Source organism: Danio rerio, chromosome 19, assembly GCF_052040795.2.
Source record: "Danio rerio strain M-AB ecotype USA chromosome 19, GRCz13ab, whole genome shotgun sequence".
NCBI classification, from domain to species: Eukaryota; Metazoa; Chordata; class Actinopteri; order Cypriniformes; family Danionidae; genus Danio; species Danio rerio.
Window position 1 is genome coordinate 39,967,061 of NC_141039.2, and position 20,460 is coordinate 39,987,520.

General features: G+C 37.3%; 1 protein-coding gene across 1 annotated transcript in view; it reads left to right on the forward strand.

Moving 5' to 3' along the window:
• thsd7aa (thrombospondin, type I, domain containing 7Aa) overlaps positions 1-20,460 on the forward strand; it is a 215,681-nt gene that overhangs the window by 66,503 nt on the left and 128,718 nt on the right. Inside the window, 1 exon segment of the mRNA NM_001122760.1 lies at positions 11,973-12,918. Coding sequence (NP_001116232.1) covers positions 11,973-12,918 — 946 coding nt within the window.

Below are 20,460 nucleotides of genomic sequence, written 5' to 3' on the forward strand. Positions count from 1 at the left end.
TATTATTATTATTATTGCTGTTATTATCATTGTTATTATTCTTATTCTTATTATTATTTTTGTTATCATTGTTATCATTATTATTATTATTATTATTATTATTATTATTATTATTATTATTATTATTATTATTATTATTGTCATTAGTATCATTATTATTATTGCTGTTATTATCATCATTGTTATCATTATTGTTATTATCATTGTTGTTGTTGCTGTTGTTGTTGTTATGACTTATTGACCCATATGTTTTTCTTCTTACTATGAGGGTTGATAGGTAACATCAACCAGCATTTTTCAAAACACAGAAGAAAGAAAATCTAAAGTTTTGTAACCACATGAGGGAGGGTAAATGGTGGGCTAATTTTAATTTTTGGGTGACCTTTCCCTTTAATCAGTTTTTTTTTTCTTCTTCTTCTTACTCTCCTAAAGCTTGATTTGAGTCAAGACAGAGAGATACACAAACACTTAAGAGCTTGCATAATTTAAAGGAAGAACATTTCTTTCCTAAACTGGATTGTTTTGTTACACATTATGGTTGAAGAGCACTTTGTGTCAATGGAGGTAAATTGATGAAAGCACACTGACCTCCATGTGGCACTGAATGATTTATAAAACCTGCACTTTTTGATTTCTACACCAACATGGAAGAGACAGAATCAGCATTGTTGAGCAGAATTGTCATTCTACATGTAGAAAAGAAAATTACAGAAAAAAAACTATTTTAGATAACTACACAGCGATTGGGATATTTTTTTATCATTCTACATTTTTTGCTTGACTGACCCTGTTTTTAGGTGTTTTTCCCCATGAAAGACACTAATAATTTATGGCGTTTGTCAGAGAGATGCCAAAAGTCTCTGTATGTGTTCTGTTCATATTTGCCAAGATAACATGTCGGAAATTCAAAATAGGTTTTTGATCTGAGCTTGATCTGAGCGTTAACACTGCAACTTGTTAAAGTTCCGTAAAATAATTTCACTTCATAATGTCTTTATATTTTTCATTTTGTGTATGTGTTGTTGTAGTTATTATTATTATTATTATTATTATTATTATTATTATTATTATTATTATTAAAATTTAATTTATTTATTTATTATTTATTCTTTTATTATTAAAACTGAAACTAGGTTTATATTAGTTGAAAATATTTAATATATAGTTTTTTCTCAATTATAATAGTAATAATAATAATAATTATTATTATTATTATTATTATTATGATTATTATTATTATTATTATTATTATTACAACTTAGTCTAGTCAGGTTTTTCTAGTCATTTTTACATTCTATTTCTTAAAATATTTATGTATTAAATGTATATTTTATTTAATTGTAATGCTTATTATTATTATTGTAATTATTATAATTATTATTTATTTTTTATTTATTTATTATTTTATAAAAATTTTAAACTAAAATAGATTTTAGTTAGTAATTTTTTACATTTTAAATGACCTAAATTATATGTAAATATGTTTATATGTTTAAATATGTCTTTTATTATTATTCATTATTATGTTGGGTAATAAATCACATTTCTTTACTTGGCATATTTTTATTTCAGTATACTGTATAATAAGGGTCTCATTTTTTTATTTATTTAATTGGTTTTACAGTTCTTTCAATGTTTTTTTTTTTTAAATATATAAAAATTTATCGTACATATACAGAGGATTTATTTAAGTCTCAGTATATACCTATAGATCAACCTCAGAGCAACACGTTTTCCTCTATATTAATTTTACAGTATAACACGTGACATTTCATTTACATTTTTATCAAATATGAATCTTCGATTATTACCTGTCTAATGTCTTTGCTCCACATTATCATGTCTATTAGCAGCACTATTAACTCAGTGACTCTCCTGTAGCTGACACAGTATTACTTTTCAGCCATAAACATGCTCTATAACCAACCATCATTCAAGCAACACAAGGAAAACAGGCAAATCCAGGATCCAGTGTGAAGGGATTTATGGCGTCAGGCTGTGGAAAAGCTTTAGCGTGTCTGCTGTGATCAAAAAAGAGATTTGATATAAGAAAAGAGGATAAAAGATTTCATGACTCCTATATGGTTGTGTCGGCTGTAGCAGATGCCTCGATATTAAATGTGTAGGTGAGACTGTGAGCCGTTCATGATATTATTAGTTATCAGCACAACTTCAGTATTTCTCTGTGGGTAGTAGATAAAACCCGGCTGTCCTCATTCGACAGTGATTCGACTGAGACTGAGTCTGATAAAAGACTGCAGAGAATTGTCTCAGTCTGCCTTTTCTTTTTGTCTTCCTCCTCTGACAGCAAATATCACTCAATTTAATGGAATAACATTTGAGATTTGTAATCGTGCAGATCTAAACAATAGTCAGCATTTGAAACGTGTGACCTTTTTCCTGGGCTTTTCCTGGTTCTTCATCATGTCTGTGTCTGGATCGGATGAATGCCGAGCGTCTGCCCAGCAGGCTCTCATTTTCCAAAGCCTCTGTATCCAGCCAAGCTGGTATGGAGCAACATTTCACGCTGTTTTACATTTCCCTGGTAAATGCCAGCTTTAGCTTGCCCACCTGGCACCGCAGGAAACACTAAATTGGGGATGGGGAGAAGATGCAAAAGAGAAATGATTTTACATATGAGCAGTTGCCCTCCCTTCATCTCTTCTTCTCCAGCTTTTCAACATCAGACAGTTAATGCTGACTACAGTAAATAATAATATCTTTAATATAAAAAAAACACATTTCATAACCTTAGACAATCACTTGCTTCTCTCCACTGAACTAATAGGGGCCTTTGAGAGTCGGTGTTTGATTAAAAATGAAACCTAAATTAATTGTGTAATGGATTTTCTGCTCACATGGGAGAATGTTGGTGTGTAATCGCTTTGTAAAAGCTTTCTTTTGTTTATTGTATCAGTGGTTTTATAGCAATTGCTGTGTTTTACAATTGATTATTTTATTATGATTACACTTCAAAAAGTATTGGCAAATAGCATTTTATATATCCTGTTAATATAATTCTGACATAAGGCGATATAAATGCAAATTACATGATATGACACAAGTTCTTGTTTTGGATTTCACATATGTCATAATTGCAACATGTATTTCAAACTTTTGCAAAATGGCTATTTACATACTGTTGAAGTCAGAATTAATAGCCCCCTTTGAATATTTTCAGAGCAGGGAGAAAGTCTTATTTGTTTTTTTTTTCGGCTAGAATGAAATTTTTTTTTTTTTTTTTTTTTTTAATAATCATTTTAAGGTCAATATTATTTGCCCCTTTAAGCTAAATTTTGTTTCGATAATCTACAGAACAAACCATCGTTATACAATAACTTGCCTAATTACCCTAACCTGCCTAGTTAACCTAATGCCTCGTTTTGACTGACTGGTACAGTGCGGTACTGTTCGGGTCGGTACGGGTCACCTTTATCAGGCTTGCGTTTCCACCAAAAAGGGTACCCTTTTTGTGGGCTTGGTGTATGACAAAGTCGACGTCATGCTCGCTCGAATAAATGTCTACAGTAAAGCTGTACGGGTCGTTCACATATTATAATAAGCAGCACTTCTCACAAAACAGATGCTTTATACACATAAATACTTGTTTATAAATGTTCATTACTAACTTTTCTATGAACATGATTTGATTATAACTGCAGATCAATGACAGTGCAAAATAGGCTACTGTAACGTCTGTAATTATATAAAATAAATAAATAAATGCAACATATATGAACACATACCGCCCCTTACAGTCTCCGATATATTATTAATTACAGACAAATTACACACAGCAAACATTTAGTACTTATTTGAGTTCAAAAACACTTGCAATATAGCCCACAGTCAGCGCAAACCTCTCATCTGTGTCTGTAATCTTTACCAGCACATGTAAGCTCTGTTAGAGAGGATTGTTTTCATACCTAGTTCATAATAATCCAAAAGGCGATGATAAACATGGCAGTTTGTTCATGATTCAGGTTGCTAAAACAATTTTGCTCCTGTGTTTTGACGGCTTTTCTTTGTTCGGCGTTTCACTCCCGCTTCAATCTCGCGCTTGTCCTTTTTTTTCTGAAAGGATCCGATAACCGAGACACTTCAATAATCACACACACGTTATTATCATCAGCTCAAGAAGTTTGTAATATAAAATATAGACGCGGTCGAGAGCACCTGGAAGAAAGCGAGTACCGATCGCACTTTTAGATGGGCTCGTAAAACAACAACAGGCGACGGCAGATTTTTCTTCTTGGCTTTGTGTCTGTTCATCGAGAAGACGACAAGGTTTGTTTGAGCCCGGTCATCCATGGCTGGTTATTATATGCATATAGTATTTCCATGTAATGTCTCGGCTTTGTATTAAAAAAAAAAACATGGCGGTTCCTTTGTTTACGTTCTGTGTAGCTCCACGAGTTTGTGACGCATCTCTGTAATGCCTAGTTCAGACTGCATGATTTTAACCCCGATTTTGGCTCGCCGACAGGTTTTGAAAAATCGCCGACAAATGCCTGAAATCACAGGCAAATCGCTGCTCGTGCACGTGAGTGACAATCACACAGTATAAACGATCAAAGACGCGATCTGAGAGAATCGCCGATGAGTCGCTGATGCCTGTGAGATATTTGGCATGCTAAATATCTGGAGCTGTCGGTGATTCAAATCATGCCGTGTGAATTGAGTTTTGACTGAAAATAACATCGGCGATCGCCTACAGCCAATGAGAGAGCAGCTTTCACTTGTGTGTGCGTGTGTGTATACCTGCTGCAGGCAGCGGGAGGCTGGGGGAGAAGGTAAAAGCGCTCTTTTTCGGTTTATTTGGACCCACGAAATGGAGGAAAAACTAGTGGAGGTTTGACAGGACTCAGGAGCAACCGTGTCTGTTTGACGTTTAATACAGAAAGAAATTAGTTTATTATCAACGTTGAGGAGAAATGGCTAATTCCCTTTAAACCCAGGTGAGCAAACATGTACATGTTCTACCCCATTAAAGGCTGCTTTCTCATTATGTAGTTAATAACAAAATATATACTACATGTTTTTGGCTGTGAGACGTAGTTTGGACGAAGTTGTCGGCGATTCTCCCTATAGTAAAGTCATACAATGTTAATGTCCATGTCGCCGATCCATCTTGCAGTGTAAACAAAGCAGCGAAGAAACGCTAGCCCATATAGTCATGCAGTGTGAAAACATCTGTGACACGACTACTTTGAAAATCATGCAGTCTGAACTCGGCATAACCAATCAGCGTTCAGCTGCATGTGTAGCTCCACCCTTTTGGTATCCTTTCTCCCATTTGGTACCCTTTCGAAAGGGTGCCGAAAAAGTGGTACGGTCTGGTTTGGTTCGGTACGCTTTTTGACAGTGCAAACGGCCATAAAAGCGTACCAAACCGAACCGTACTATTAAGTGGAAACGGGCCATAATTAACCTAGTTAATCCTTTAAATGTAACTTTAAGATGTATAGAAGTTAGATTCCCGGAAAATCTATAAAACAAATGTTCCCAGACCTTTATTGAATAAAACAAATATTAACATTTTAGTCTAACCCATACCCAATAAATCCACTAAATCCAGACAAACTGATCATTTTCAAGTGGGCTCCAAATATGTTTAATATTTGACCTCTGTTTGTATAATAGAAAATCCCAACCAGTGAGTGGCAGGTGGATGAACTGGCAAGTAAATTGATGAGCTCTTTTACTGATGCCCTGCGGCAGCAGATCTAACAGCTGGCGCAGCGGCCTACAAACAAAGGAGTCTTATCTACCAGAAACCTCTCTCCTCTCTCGTTTTATCCAGTCTGCTTCTTCTTTTCCCTGTCTCATTCCCACATCCCTGCCTATTTCATTTTTTCCCCCCATTTAATATACCACCTTCACGGTAACCTTTACACATTGAAATGAATTAGCCATCTTCTGTCCTTTCTGAAATCAGCGGGCATGACTCTATCGTGTCGTCCAGTCCTGCATGGTGTTTTTTCCGCACGTCTCCTTGGTGTCTTCTGTCCTGTAGATGACCACATCACCCTGTGACATGTTCATAAATTATTCTGAGCACCTGCAGCTGCAGGCATTGTGAATGAAGAAGCTCTCACTCGCTCTCTCTCTCACTCTCTGGGGAGCTCCATTATGGCTCCTCTACAAACACATGCAGTTTTTTGGGTGAAATACAGCTCAGCAGGATCACGGTTTAATACAATAATACATGCTTAATTTACTGCAATTGTGGCATGATGATGAATAATTTCTACAGGCTCATTGTTTTCTTTAAAGGGCACCTATTTTTATTATTATGCCTTTTTTTACAAAATGAAAAATAATTCTTTGATGTTGCTAGAGTGTGTATGTGAAGTTTCAGCTTAAAATACCCCACAACTAATGTTTCATAACTCTTTGAAACTGCCCCTTATAGGCTATGATTCTTATAGGGTTGTCACAATACTAAAAATTGGTAACAATTGATACTGAAATTTTAAAAAGTCCATTTCCCGCCAACATTTAAGCGCTTTTGAGCAAGTTCTTCAACTCAGTTGATTTGTCATTATGTTCACATTCTCAACAGAAATGACTGTGATTGGCCATGAAGCTCATCAGTTCACCAAACTCACCCCTGTTTACTTTGTGTAAACACAGATACAGGGACACTGAAGCGTTTTAAAGCTGCGATTCATCAGTGCATTGCTCATATGTCAGCTTATAGACAAACCAGCTGATCAACATCGGACATCGACATGACTTTGAAACACTCCCGTATACAGCGTTGAGTCCAGTGAACTGATGACCTTCACAGCCAATCACAAAAATATCTGTTTAGAACATGATCAACATGATAAACAGCGCTCAAATGTTAGCAGGAAACTGATGTTTTTGAAATTTCAATATTGATTGGTACTGAACTCCAGTATCATGACAATCCTAGATTCTAATTGTGGTGACTGTCGCTTTAAATTCAAATGAGATTGTGCTCTTAGCCTTATTTTCTAAAGAGGGCGGAGCTACAAATACCTATGTGTCAGCATAGTGGCAGATTCAAGAACAAGACTAACACCCTATGCTACTGAAGGAGGGTGATATAATCACTGATGGGTGGGTCTTTTTCCCTCTGATGACATACAAAGTGAGAATAACAATTAAAGGCATTTCTGCAGACTGTATTTATGAATGATTATAAAAAAAAATGTATACATTTTTACAATCAGAAGCTGGTTATATTGACAAACTTTTCCCACTTAATTCTGTTTAAACCTGTTATAAAGGTTTTTCTTTGAATAATAGGTCTCCTTTCAGATCACACACATCTTGTTTTGACATCCTTCACGGGGGATCATGAGTTAATCAAGGATATCAAACCCCCTTTAACTTGCACGCTGCTCTTATTGATCAACATCACAAAAGCTAAACAAAAAAGAACATTGTTTTTATGAATTTACACTCAACGGCCATTTTATTAGGTGCACCTATCCAACTGCTCGTTAATGCAAATTTCTAATTAGCCAATCACATGGCAGCAACTCAATGCATTTAGGCATGTAGACATCGTCAAGGCGATCTACTGCTGGTGTGCCCAGAAAGGTCATTTCAGTGACTTGAACGTGGCATGGTTGTTGGTGCCTGACTTCACTGAGTTCACTGAGTTCACTGTACTCAAATGGCCTCTACAGTCACCAGAACTCAATCCAATAGAGCAGCTTTGGGATGTGCTGGAATGGAAGATTCACATCATGTATGTGTAGCCGACAGTCTGCAGCAACTGCGTAATGCTATCATGTCAATATGGACCAATATCTCTGAGGAATATAACATTGTTGAAGCTATGCCAAGAAGGATTAGGCAGTTCTGAAGGCAAAAGCATGTCCAACCCGGTACTAGTAAGGTGTACCTAATAAAGTGGCCGGTGAGTGTAAATATGCTGCATTCACAATCTTATCATTCTGAAACCTTTAAGCTACTTTTTCCATTTCAGACATACTTCTTTCATCACACACTGCTGCAGTAGTATATATGCGATTTCAGATGTAGCTCCTGTTTCTGCTTGCTTTGGATAAAGAGATTTCGTATCCTTTCAGATTTATTTAATAAAGCCCCCTGTCATATAACAACGACAACATTGAGAGCCAGAAAATCCATCAATTTCTGCGAAAAATATACAAAAAGGAAAAACAAATGACATTTTTTTATTAGCCGCGCAATCAACATTATGCTACAAAGGCTGTCTGTTGAGCTTTACTAGTACTTAACCTTCAATTTCCTTTTAAGTTTGTAAGTTGAGCGTTGAATCAGGCTGTGTCCGCTTGTGTGGAATTGTAATCTTCCTTCTTGGCCTCAAAATCAAATTGCTCATGATTTCCCCAGAAAATTGGAGTTTACAGTGGCTAACCATGTGACAAACTGCGTGTGAAATAAGTCGCCACTAGTTTCTTTATTAAATCAGAAGCTTGTATTTGGAACGGCTGGTGGGGAAATGCACGCACACAGCATATTAATGTCTTTTTCATTCTCAATTGTTTGAGGTCAGTCGGTTTGTGGTGGCTCTGCCTGTTGTATCTGAAGCAGTTTCTTGTGGTTGGTATCGATCTGTATTGACCTGGTCCTTGTGGTTGCAGCTGTAGGCTAATTCACCCCGCTGCTTCTTCCGATGACATTTACATCGCCTTGTCTCGTCTTTATCGAGTGGAGTCATAAAGCAGGGCTGGAAATGGCTTATTTTTCTGTTAAATAAATCATCGCTTGGTCAAGGCACTTTATAAGACAGGTATGAGAGCACACAATAAACCACAAGAAGATCTCATCCTTGCTTTTGCAATCAAATGAATTGACCTCGGGGGATTTTTTTACAGAATGGGAATGAAAATTATGATAACAGAGAGGCGGTATAAGTTACACGTCATCATTTGTTTTATATGTGAACTTTTTTCTTTCTTATGACCTCAGCAAATAGTCAGACTGAATTTGACTTCATCTGTCAGCTTGCTTTAAATTACTGTACACTTATATTATAGTGCTCTTTAGAGACTTAAAACGTGGAAGATCTAGAGCAGATAAGGGGTTGCAGTTTGCAACTTTAGCTTAGAATATTTCACAATGATTTATACTATAAAAATAGGATATTTAGCTTAAAAAACATGAACTGTAGCTGCGTCCCAAATGGCACACTATACACTCATGTACTTATGCACTTACACACTCAACAGCATAGTACATGTATGTAGCATTATCCCAAATGGGTAGTACAGTACGTTGGAGTTGCATTCATAACTACTCACATACTGTAAAGAACAGTTGAGTATTAAGTTCAAATTCAATTGAAGTGAGTTGTAGGCGATTTCAGAAGCAGCCCTTGAGTTAATTATGAATATTACATTGATGAGCATCTGTTTAATAAATAATGTCCATTAAAATTCTGAAACTTAAAGTAGTAAATGTTCCGATTTTCTGATTAGATTTGTGCATTTTCAAATTAAATAACAGTTTGATTTGTCAGAAATTGAAATAAATATCAACTTGCCCTAATTGTTGTGTTTAAAAAGGCAACAGCATTTTCAATTATTTGATAAGTTTTTTAATTATTTACCCATAATATTTTTATATTCCCCTCGGTTGCTGCGTTGTCAGATATAAAACAGCCCAAACGTTTGAGTATTTTAAATAGTTTTAAAACGTTTTTTAACCTAACTATTGTCCATATTTGACGAGGCAGTGGCGCAGTAGGTAGTGCTGTCACCTCACAGCAAGAAGGTCGCTGGGTCGCTGGTTCGAACCTCGGCTCAGTTGACGTTTCTGTGTGGAGTTTGCATGTTCTCCCTGCCTTCGCGTGGGTTTCCTCCGGGTGCTCCGGTTTCCCCCACAGTCCAAAGACATGTGTTACAGGCGAATTGAGTAGGCTAAATTGTCCGTAGAGTATGAGTGTGTGTGTGAATGTGTGTGTGGATGTTTCCCAGAGATGGGTTGCGGCTGGAAGGGCATCCACTGCGTAAAAACTTGCTAGATGAGTTGGCAGGTCATTCCGCTGTGGTGACCCCGGATTAATAAAGGGACTAAGCCGACAAGAAAAATTAATGAATGAATGTATTGTCCATATTTGACCCAAATTTAAGCTGCAATGCCACACCTTTTTCCTGAAAGTGTATTAGTTAATAAGTAAGAAATCTCTAAAAGTAAGATCAAGATGCATTCTTGTTAAAAACAAATCTGTATTAGTCGGTTTATTTAAGGAGAGATTATCTTATTAGAACTTGTTTCTTTTTTTATTGTTGTTGCTGTTTGTTTAGTGTATGTCTGCAACAACTTTGTGAGGGAGCCGCAGGTGACGACATGGAGGCAGAGTAAATCCAAATGTTAAACAAACAGCAAACATAAAACAAAGGCAGGATCGTTGTCAAAAACAGGCAAAAACAAACAAACAGGAATGGTTTCCAAAAGACAATCAAAGCAGAGTCCGAATTCCAAAAAGCAATATTAGAAAGATAAAATTTATAACAAAGCGGCAAACATAATAGAAAAAGACCACTTGGTAAGGCGGTGGAACTGCCAATACTTCACAATAAAAAGATAAATACAATGGCTGTGTCCGAAATCGCAGACTTTCATACTATATAGTACGGTAAAATCAGTATGCGAGCAAAGTAGTATGTCGAATTTATAGAATTAAAAAGAACAGTACGCGAGAAGTACCCTGATGACCAGGGCCAGACGGAATCTGCGGACGTTTTTTGATATTTCTGCAGAGAATTTTGATAAAAATCTGCGGATTTCTGCGTAATTATTTTGGGAGTATCCAGCGGACTATCATAACTAAAATCTTAATAAATGAAATAAAAAGTAATAAATTACTGAATAAAAACTGAATAAATTCAAATATACACATTTACTCAAGTAAATAAACAGAATGATGAAAATGTAAACTCTGCAGAAATCTGCGGAATTCTGTGGAAAATCTGCGAAATTATCTGAGCGCAGATTCCGTGTGGGCCTACTGATGACTTACTACTTATGTCGAGATTCTAAAGTGCACATTCGATGCATGCTATGTTATATCATGATGCCCCATGAGAGAATTCATGAATAGGAGTAAAGCAACACAACTGATGCAGGTAGGTCACGTGACCATGACAAAATGGCAGATGTAGTGCGTCTGAGTTCCATTCAAACTACTCACATTCATACTGTACAGAACGTACTTTTCTAACAGCCGAGTAGTACGTTTAAATTCAAAAGCAGCACCTACCTAGTAGTAGGCGGTTTCGGACAAGCCAGTGTGTTTATATATGGTGGTAACCTGGTAGTTACCACAGAGGAAACACACAGTCAATTTTCAGGAGAGAGCTCCTCTGGTGGTTGGATGAATGGCTGTCCGCCTCATGTGTTACAAACATGTTGTCCATAATGCTTTTCTTTTCGAGAACAATAAATTATACTACTACTACTACTGTTACTAGTTTAATTTCAGTTTTGACTTGAAAGTGATGTTTCTTTTTATTAAAATGTTAATGTTTAATTACAAAAACAGAATAGCATTTGTACATAACCTTATTAATATTAATGAGCTACATTTATTTCAAAACCCAGCATGCATGTGAAGCGCTACTTTGTAATACAATGTGCCAGCTTTTATTCTTTCATCTCCTGCACTCTCTGACCCTCTCCTCAAAGATGTCTCCAACACGCTGTGAAATCCATCAGTAAAATCAGCTTGTCTTCACCACTGCAGCTCCCTAGAGTGTTTTGAATTATAGAGTCCCTGGGAATACTGGCATATATTGATTCAGGCGATGGGCATTTGACTCCTCCAGCACATGTCCCGTTCTTAACTCCGTTTAATGTCTTAAGTGCATGACGTTATGACCTGCGCAGGAAGTGAAAGAGGATGCAATCAGGATATTGAACATGCGTGCAAACCTACACTGCTGACTCAATCGCTCGATTGACTTCATTATAAATGTGTTTCTGTTTTGTCTTTGTCTGTCATTTAGGACCATGGGGAAGGTGTATGGGTAGTGAGTGTGGTCCGGGAGGAAGTCAAAGCCGAGCAGTATGGTGTGCCCACTCTGAAGGCTGGACAACGTTACACACCAACTGCCAACAGTCGGAGCGGCCCAGCAACCAACAGAGCTGCTTCCGGGTGTGTGATTGGCACAAAGAGCTGTATGACTGGCAACTAGGGGCCTGGAACCAATGTGTCCCGGTGTCCATGCGCAATGCTGGCGTGCCAAGGCCAGCGGTGTGCACTCGGGGCGAAGAGGGCATCCAGACGCGGGAAGTGGGCTGTGTGCACAAGTCGGACGGCGTCCCGGCGGAAGATGCCATCTGTGAGTACTTTGAGCCCAAGCCACGTTTAGAGCAGGCCTGCCTTATCCCGTGTCCACGTGACTGTGTTGTGTCCGAGTTTTCCCCATGGACGTCCTGTTCTAAGAGTTGTGGGATGGGGCTCCAGAACCGCTTGCGTTCGGTTCTTGCTCCTCCACTTTTCGGGGGTTCGGCTTGCCCTAATCTTACGGAGTTTCGCACTTGCCAGCCGGGCAAGTGCGAGGGTGTGGAGAGCCTGCACAGTTTGAGAGTGGGACCTTGGGGTCAATGCATGGCTTCACCTATAAGACAAGCCAGGGATACAGGAGAAGCCAGAGTGCCCAAAGCAGAACGGAAGGCTAAGCGGGATCGGCAGGCCAGACAAGAGCGTCAGGGAAAACGGCGCAAGAATAAGGAGAAAAAGGAGTTGAGAGAAAGCAAAGGAGAACGCGTGAGGGAAAGGGTCAAGGAGAAGAAGAGGATGAGGGATCCTGAGACCCGAGAGCTCATCAAGAAGAAAAGGACGAGGAACCGTCAGAACCGACAGGGACTTAAGTTTTGGGACCTGCAGGTGGGCTACCAGACTCGGGAGGTGACCTGTGTGCATCGAAGTGGAAGCACAGCATCAATCAGGTCAGCTTCTTCTGCTTTACATTATGTTTTCATGCATGATTTAAATATAAAGTAGATAAAGTTCAAGTTTAGATAAAGTAGCTTTACTTTTTTTTAAAAGTCCCATTTTATGTGGAAAATTATCATCTGTTTAGGTTTGATTGGATACTGTATCATATGTACATAATTGATGATTGATTGATTAATTGACTGATTTAATTATTCTAATATTAAATTATTTTATAATTATTTTAAAATTTAATCTTCAATTCATTTATTTAAAATGCTTATGTATTAAATAATTATTTTTCAGCTAATATTGTAAGATATGCAAGGATTTTTTAATTGATTGCAAATATCACAGTTATTACAGTTTGAACATGTTATAATAACATGAATTACACACACTGCATTTATTACTTAAAATATAGTAAAAATAGTAAAATCTTAAAATGTAATTTAATTTATTCGTGTGGCGAGGCAGTGACGCATTAGGTAGTGCTGTCGCCTCATAGCAAGAAGGTCGCTGGTTCGAACCTCAGCTCAGTTGGCGTTTCTGTGTGGAGTTTGCATGTTCTCTCTGCCTTCATGTGGGTTTCCTCCAGGTGCTCCGGTTTCCCCCACAGTCCAAAGACATGTGGTACAGGTGAATTGGGTAGGCTAAATTGTCCGTAGTGTATGAGAGTGTGTGTAAATGTGTGTGTGGATGTTTCCCAGAGATGGGTTGCGGCTGGAAGGGCATCCGCTGCGTAAAAACTTGCTAGATAAGTTGGCGGAATTACCCCGGATTAATAAAGGGACTAAGCCGACAAAAAAATGAATGAATTTATTCTAGTAATACCAAAACTAAAGCCTAGAGTAGCAGTGCGATATGTCTGTATATCAGTACTTTAAAACAGCTCAACATCTTGCAAACTGAGTGAAAACTGGAAAATGATGCTGTTAGTCAGCAAAAATACTCTTGAGTTGTTTATTGATATCACATCCGACACACTCCAGCTTTAGCAAAGTCAACAATGTCTTTCACAGAAAAAAACATAAGGCCGTTTATAGATCCTGAGGCTTATTAATAATAAATTACGGCATGTTTTCAAATCCGCTCTTACAGTAGTATTTATCTATTTATGTGTGTTCTGTACTCTCTGCGCTGCATGCTAACAATCTGAACGGCAACTGCTCATTTAATCTGCTCCCTGTTATTATTTGCCTCTCACATGGGGATTGTGAAGTATGATAACTGGAATTTTAAACAGGTCTTGCGGTAGAGTTTTCCTTGAGGAACTTTCACCGAGTCTGTCAGCAATAGACTAACCAGAGAGAGTGGAATCGCTTATGGAGCAAGACTCTAATTTAGGATGACCCAAGCCCATCGTCTTCCCATCATCCCATCACTCCATTACAAACTGCCTGCCCGGAATGTAATTGCATCGTTCTAACAATTTAATGGTCATTTTCCTTGGAAAATGTCCCTCATCATTTTCCTATCAATTGTCAGTTAAACCAGTCGGTAGTTTTATGTAACACATAAAATGGCTTTTTTTGTGCTAAGTGGTTCCTGTGTTTGATTTGATCAATTGATTTGCCTGAAAAGAAAAATGGCCATTTAAAAAATAAGTAATTCAGTGAATGTCTGTTTTGGGCTTGCATACATCACCTACCTAAGGGGTGGCCAGCCCTGTTCTTGGAGAGCCACCTTCCTGCAGATTTCAGTTGCTACCCATATCAAACACACCTGAACCAATTAATTAGGACCTGAACACCACGTGATAATTACAGGCAGGTGTGTTTGATATGGGTTGCAACTGAAATCTGCATGAAGGTGGCTCTCCAGGAACAGGGTTGGCAACCCCTAACTTACCCGCTTTAAATGTTATTACTTAATCAGTGGTTATCAGCTGATAGATATGGGCCAGTAGGGGCTTTCTGCACCTATTGGTTGGTTCAGAAGGTTGTTATCATCCATCCACTTAGTTTAATATTCAATTATCCATGTCAGCACTATTATATAATTTTCGCAGTCAACGGTTTGTTAAATATGATACGCAATAACTTTCCTCGTTTGTTGTGGGCTGCAGGCTTTACACTTTCATGTGTCAAGAGTATTTAGCAATTTATTTAGTTTTACTTTTAGATTGAATTTTCTTCATTATAATAGGTGATGATAATTGATGATGTCATTACGATGTTGTGCCAATCGTTGCATTGTTGATCATGATGAGAAAAGGACCATATAAAAGGACAATATGTTGATCATGATTTTGAGAAGCGAATGATCTGCCCTTCAAACACATGCAGCGATCTCAGATCAGTCCATCCAGACATTTTAATTGATTCGCAAACTTGCTTAAAAAACCAAATTAGCAGTGGTGGAAAGAGTACTGAAAATTCATACTCAAGTAAAAGTACCATTACTTGCCCAAAAATGTAGTAGAGTTAAAGTATCTGCTGTAAATATAACTCAAAGTATGGGTACAAAGTAGACCTTAAAGTACTCATGAGTAGTGAGTATTACGTTGTAAAAAGCTGATGCGTTTACATTTCATTTGTGGATGTGTGTGTAAACATAACATTCTGAGTGCAGAGTTATTGCCAGGCAGGCACACAACGTCATACGACGCTAATACTAGGTTAGATTTAGCTTATGATGTCAGATGACCAAAATTCAATGTCTAGCCAGCGTCTAAGGACAACGTTATTTTGGTGTCCAATAATGACGTCAAATGACGTTGATATTTGGTTCATTTTAGATTATATCGGAAAGTGACCAAAATCCAAGGTCGAGCCAACATCTTAAACCAACATCATATTGACGTCAAATATTGACATTTATTTGTCAGGTATGGCAACCAAACAACATCTGATAGACGTCATAGCGGTAACGTTCACACAACGTCAAGCTGTAACATCATTATTTGGTTGGTTTTAGGTTGGACGTTGGACACTGATGTCAGTCTGATGTTGAGTTCTGACGTCAACATGATTTTCATTTCCAAACAAAATGCAACGTCCCCATGACACGTTGGCATCTTGTGCCTGCTGGGTGTTTAGACCATTTCGGACATCATACATTAAACATCCGTCATCTTCTCATCAGTGACATGCATCTAAAAAATCTCTGTGTCAATGCGTGTAAAAATTTTGGACATCCTCTGGGACACTTTTAATGCTTGCAAACAGTTTGCTGCAATTATGAATCACCCATGTCTTGAGGAAGTTCATATGATGCGATTTGCCTTCTATGTGTGATTTGATTGGACAGAAATCAGAGGACTGATTTTTCTAATCCTCATAGACGAGAAAAAATAAAGTAGTGACTGCAGTTCGAAGGAAAGTAGGGGAGTAAAAGTACCAATAAGGCCATCAAAATGTACTCAAGGGGAAGGAAAAGTACACATCTATAAAACTACTTCGTAAATTACAATTCCTGAGGAAAACTACTCAATTACAGTAATTTGAGTATTTGTAATAATTACTTTACACCACTGCAAATTAGCCAGAGATCAGTTATCAAGATTAAAAGATCCACTATCTGTCAAGATCATCTTAGATCATTTAACCTAGGTATGAAGAACGAACTCCTGATCATCATGTTTGTGCATTTTTAGTCTTAATAATCTGACTAATAAGCTTTCCTCTCAGATAACTGACAATCCTGCTGGATCTAAACAGTCAAGTTTGTCATTTTTAGGGTCTTGCAATGCTTGCAGTGCATTTCCATATTTGCATGTGCTGAGAATATTTGAAATTGGGTTCAGAATTGAACATGTTGCTTGTAAAAAAGCTAGATGTCTGCTCAGAAATTTTCAATATATGTCCTCATTCTGTCTCACATGGTGACTTTTAATCTGCTTTGGTATTGTCAAGTGAAACCGGGATATCACTACAAGCAACTTTCAAAGTGAATTTCAGCCCGTCAACCCTCACTTTGATTGTGAACACACTTTCAAAAGCACCCCCCACCACCACCACCACCACAAAAAAAAAAAATCCTCATGTCATGCTCACTGTATCTTTCTGCAGTCAGAATGGGAACGTGTCATTTCTGCTGTGTTTGTCGTTATGTGGGATTATCCTTGGAAGATGGGAGAGAGATGCACGCTGTCCCAGGCAGATCAGTACATTAGAGCTACTCATTGACTTCACAGATGGCTCAAATCCCCAAAGAGGCTTATGGCTGATTCTGATGACCGCATTAATGCAGCGTCCTGCCCCGGATCAAATGTATGCAATGGCAAGGTCAGAAACAAGGGAAAGCAAAATCAAACCTCACACAGCGGTAAATGACCATCAGACTTGATTCGGCTCTTAATTTGTGTTTTCGGAAAATGTAGGGTGTGATTTCAAATTAAGCATCGACTATGGTGGAAGTTACATTTTACAGGTATTTTATGCATCCGAAAACTTTCAAAATTTTAAAATGAGGATTACAAAATGTGATTCTAAAGATTAAGAGGCTGTATTGTAGTATGAGGAGTGCTACTGAAATAATGCTAAGTTTCAGAACATTCATTCATTCATTTTCTTGTCGGCTTAGTCCCTTTATTAATCCGGGGTCACCACAGCGGAATGAACCGCCAACTTATCCAGCAAGTTTTTATGCAGCGGATGCCCTTCCAGCCGCAACCCATCTCTGGGAAACATCCACACACACATTCACACACACACACACAATCATACACTACAGACAATTTAGGCTACCCAATTCACCTGTAGCGCATGTCTTTAGACTGTGAGGGAAACTGAAGCACCCGGAGGAAACCCACGCGAAAGCAGGGAGAACATGCAAACTCCACACAGAAACACCAACTGAGCCGAGGCTCGAACCAGCAACCCAGCGACTTTTTTTGCTGTGAGGCGACAGGACTACCTACTGCGCCACTGCTTCGCCCAAGTTTCAGAACAGTAGGAGTAAATTAATACACACAAATTTATTACATTTTTTTAATACATTGTGAATAATTGAATTACTTGATTAGAATTAACTGTATAGAATTGGTGGAAATTACGTTGCAGTTATGGGATGTTTTATGTTGAAAATATAGAAATACAGTGGTCCCTTGTTAAGTTACGTTCTAAAAATAACCTGCAGTAGACAAAATTTGCAAAGTAGTCCGCTTTATTTTTACAATTATAGATGTTTTAAGGCTGTAAAATCCGTCCCTACACACTTTATACACTTTTCTCAGACAGCCATAAACATTTTCACACTTTTCTCTCTTGTTTAAACACTGTCATGCTGTGTTCACACTAGATGCATGATGGAACACTTTAGGTCTAAAAGTAGTTTTTTTTTTAAATAATCTATGTATGTTGCATGAGTAAATTGTAGACAAAAATTATGTTAAAAACATTTTGTCTTTCCCTGAATCACACACTTTTTGGGTTCTGGATTTTTAGGATACATTTGTTTACATTTGAAAAATGTATCAACCTTTTAATAAGAAAATGGTCAAATGTATTTACTCTGAAAACCTTTCAGTGTAATATTTATGTTGTTTGATTTAGTTTTGTGCGAAATAAATATGTAGGTCATATATTTAGACTGTTTTAGATTAGATACATTATAAATTCAATGGAACAGAAATAAATTGCATTTAAATATGCGTATGGATTTCATACAATGATTATTCAAATAAACATATCAACATTTTAATTGTGTTTTTATTATTAAAAAAAAACATGATGCTTTAAAATGAAAAAAAAATGTATTTACTTATTATTGACAGCAGAAAATATGAACTAATGACTTTTATTTAAAATAAAAAAAGATTTTAAATGAACCTGTAAAGTAAATAAAAAAAAACATCTTAATGTTTTATAGTCCAGTTATTGTAATTTTTTTGTATTTATTATTAAAAGTGTTTATATTGCTGATTGATAATCGAATGAATGAATGAATGAATGAATTACTAAAATAAATCAACTCCTGCCCAATATTGAAGAAACCAACTACAATGCCATACATATAAAACTTGTAATAAATGTGTAAAGATGTAATTCAGCAATGGCCTTTGCACAGATTTAATTCAGCAGCCTTTGATTCCACCGACGTGATCTGTGTATCAACCGAGCCTCTGATTTCTTCTTCTGACTGATTAAGACAAATGAGATCTTGTTTGGTGTCTGATGTCAGAGCTCTAATGAGGGCCGCAGTTTCGATCACAACAAACCCCAAAGCCAAACCATCACAGGCTTTTGATGCCTCTTAATTAAAATTCATGGAAGTCATAGTTTGATCCATATCTTAATTGAATCCCGATCCGTAGTGACTGCGGCGAGGCTGAAATTAAAGAGCAGAGATGAGCAAAACTCTGGGTCAGAGTGTAAGCGGCATTAAGATTGCTATCGTTATGACATTTTGCATGTATCTGTAATGATATACAGTAATTGGATGGGGACGATTGAGTATGATAAGATTAATGACATCATCATCCATCCAGTGCAGGTCTTGAAGTCTGTTTTAGTCATTTTTAAGCTTTTTTGTTAATGCGTTGAGTGCTTTTAGACCAATATTGATCATTTTTGTACAATTAAATAAATTCTAAAAATGCTAAGTTGCTATAAGGGTCAAATATGGACAAACCCAACGTTGGGTTATTCATTCATTCATTCATTACTTTTCTTTTTCGACTTAGTCCCTTTATTAATCTGGGGTCGCCACAGCGAAATATATCGCCAACTTATCCAGCATATGTTTTACACAGCGGATGCCCTTCCAGCGGCAACCCATCACTGGGAAACACCCACCCACACACTCTCATTTACACTCATACACTATGGACAATTTTAGCTTACCCAATTCACCTGTACTGCATGTCTTTGGTCTTTGGAAACCGGAGCACCCGGAGGAAACCCATGCAAGACACTGACTTTGTAAAAACGTGAATATTGTCAGCTTTTTTTTAAAAATATGTTTATGCTACATATGTTATGTATTTATGTATATATATTTGGTAACTGAGACAATCTCTCCCCTTTTTAATGTCAATTATTCTGTACTGTTTTTGTTAAATATCTTAGAAATGTTAAATAAAATAAAATATTACCATCTATCAACCACTTTATGTAATGTATGGATGGAGGAGGGGGTGTATTTGAGGTGGTTTGCCCAGGGTGCCATTTATACTAGAACCGCCACTGGGTAACTATATGCTAAGTGAAAGTTTACCCACAATTTCCTAATAATTTTTTTTTTCCTTTTTCTTTCTTTATGGGGTGTGAGTATGTTTGTAGCTGTGTACTGTGTTAATATGTTGTTCAGTATTTGTGTTGTGGGAAAATTGAATTCCATTAGAAATAAATAAAACAAAGCGACTTTTGGCCTTGCTCCTTCTTATCTGCTCTTACTGCTGCAGATCTATGTGCCCTCCAGAAACTTGCGTTCTGTGAATGAACGTCGCCTCGTGGTTCCATCCCAAAGAGGAAAGAAATCACTTTCGCGAACGCTCACGTTCAATCTGCCCAGTTGGTGGAATGAACTCCCTAACTGCATCAGAACGGCAGAGTCACTCGCTGTTTTCAAGAAACTACTAAAAACTCAACTATTTAATATCCACTTCACTT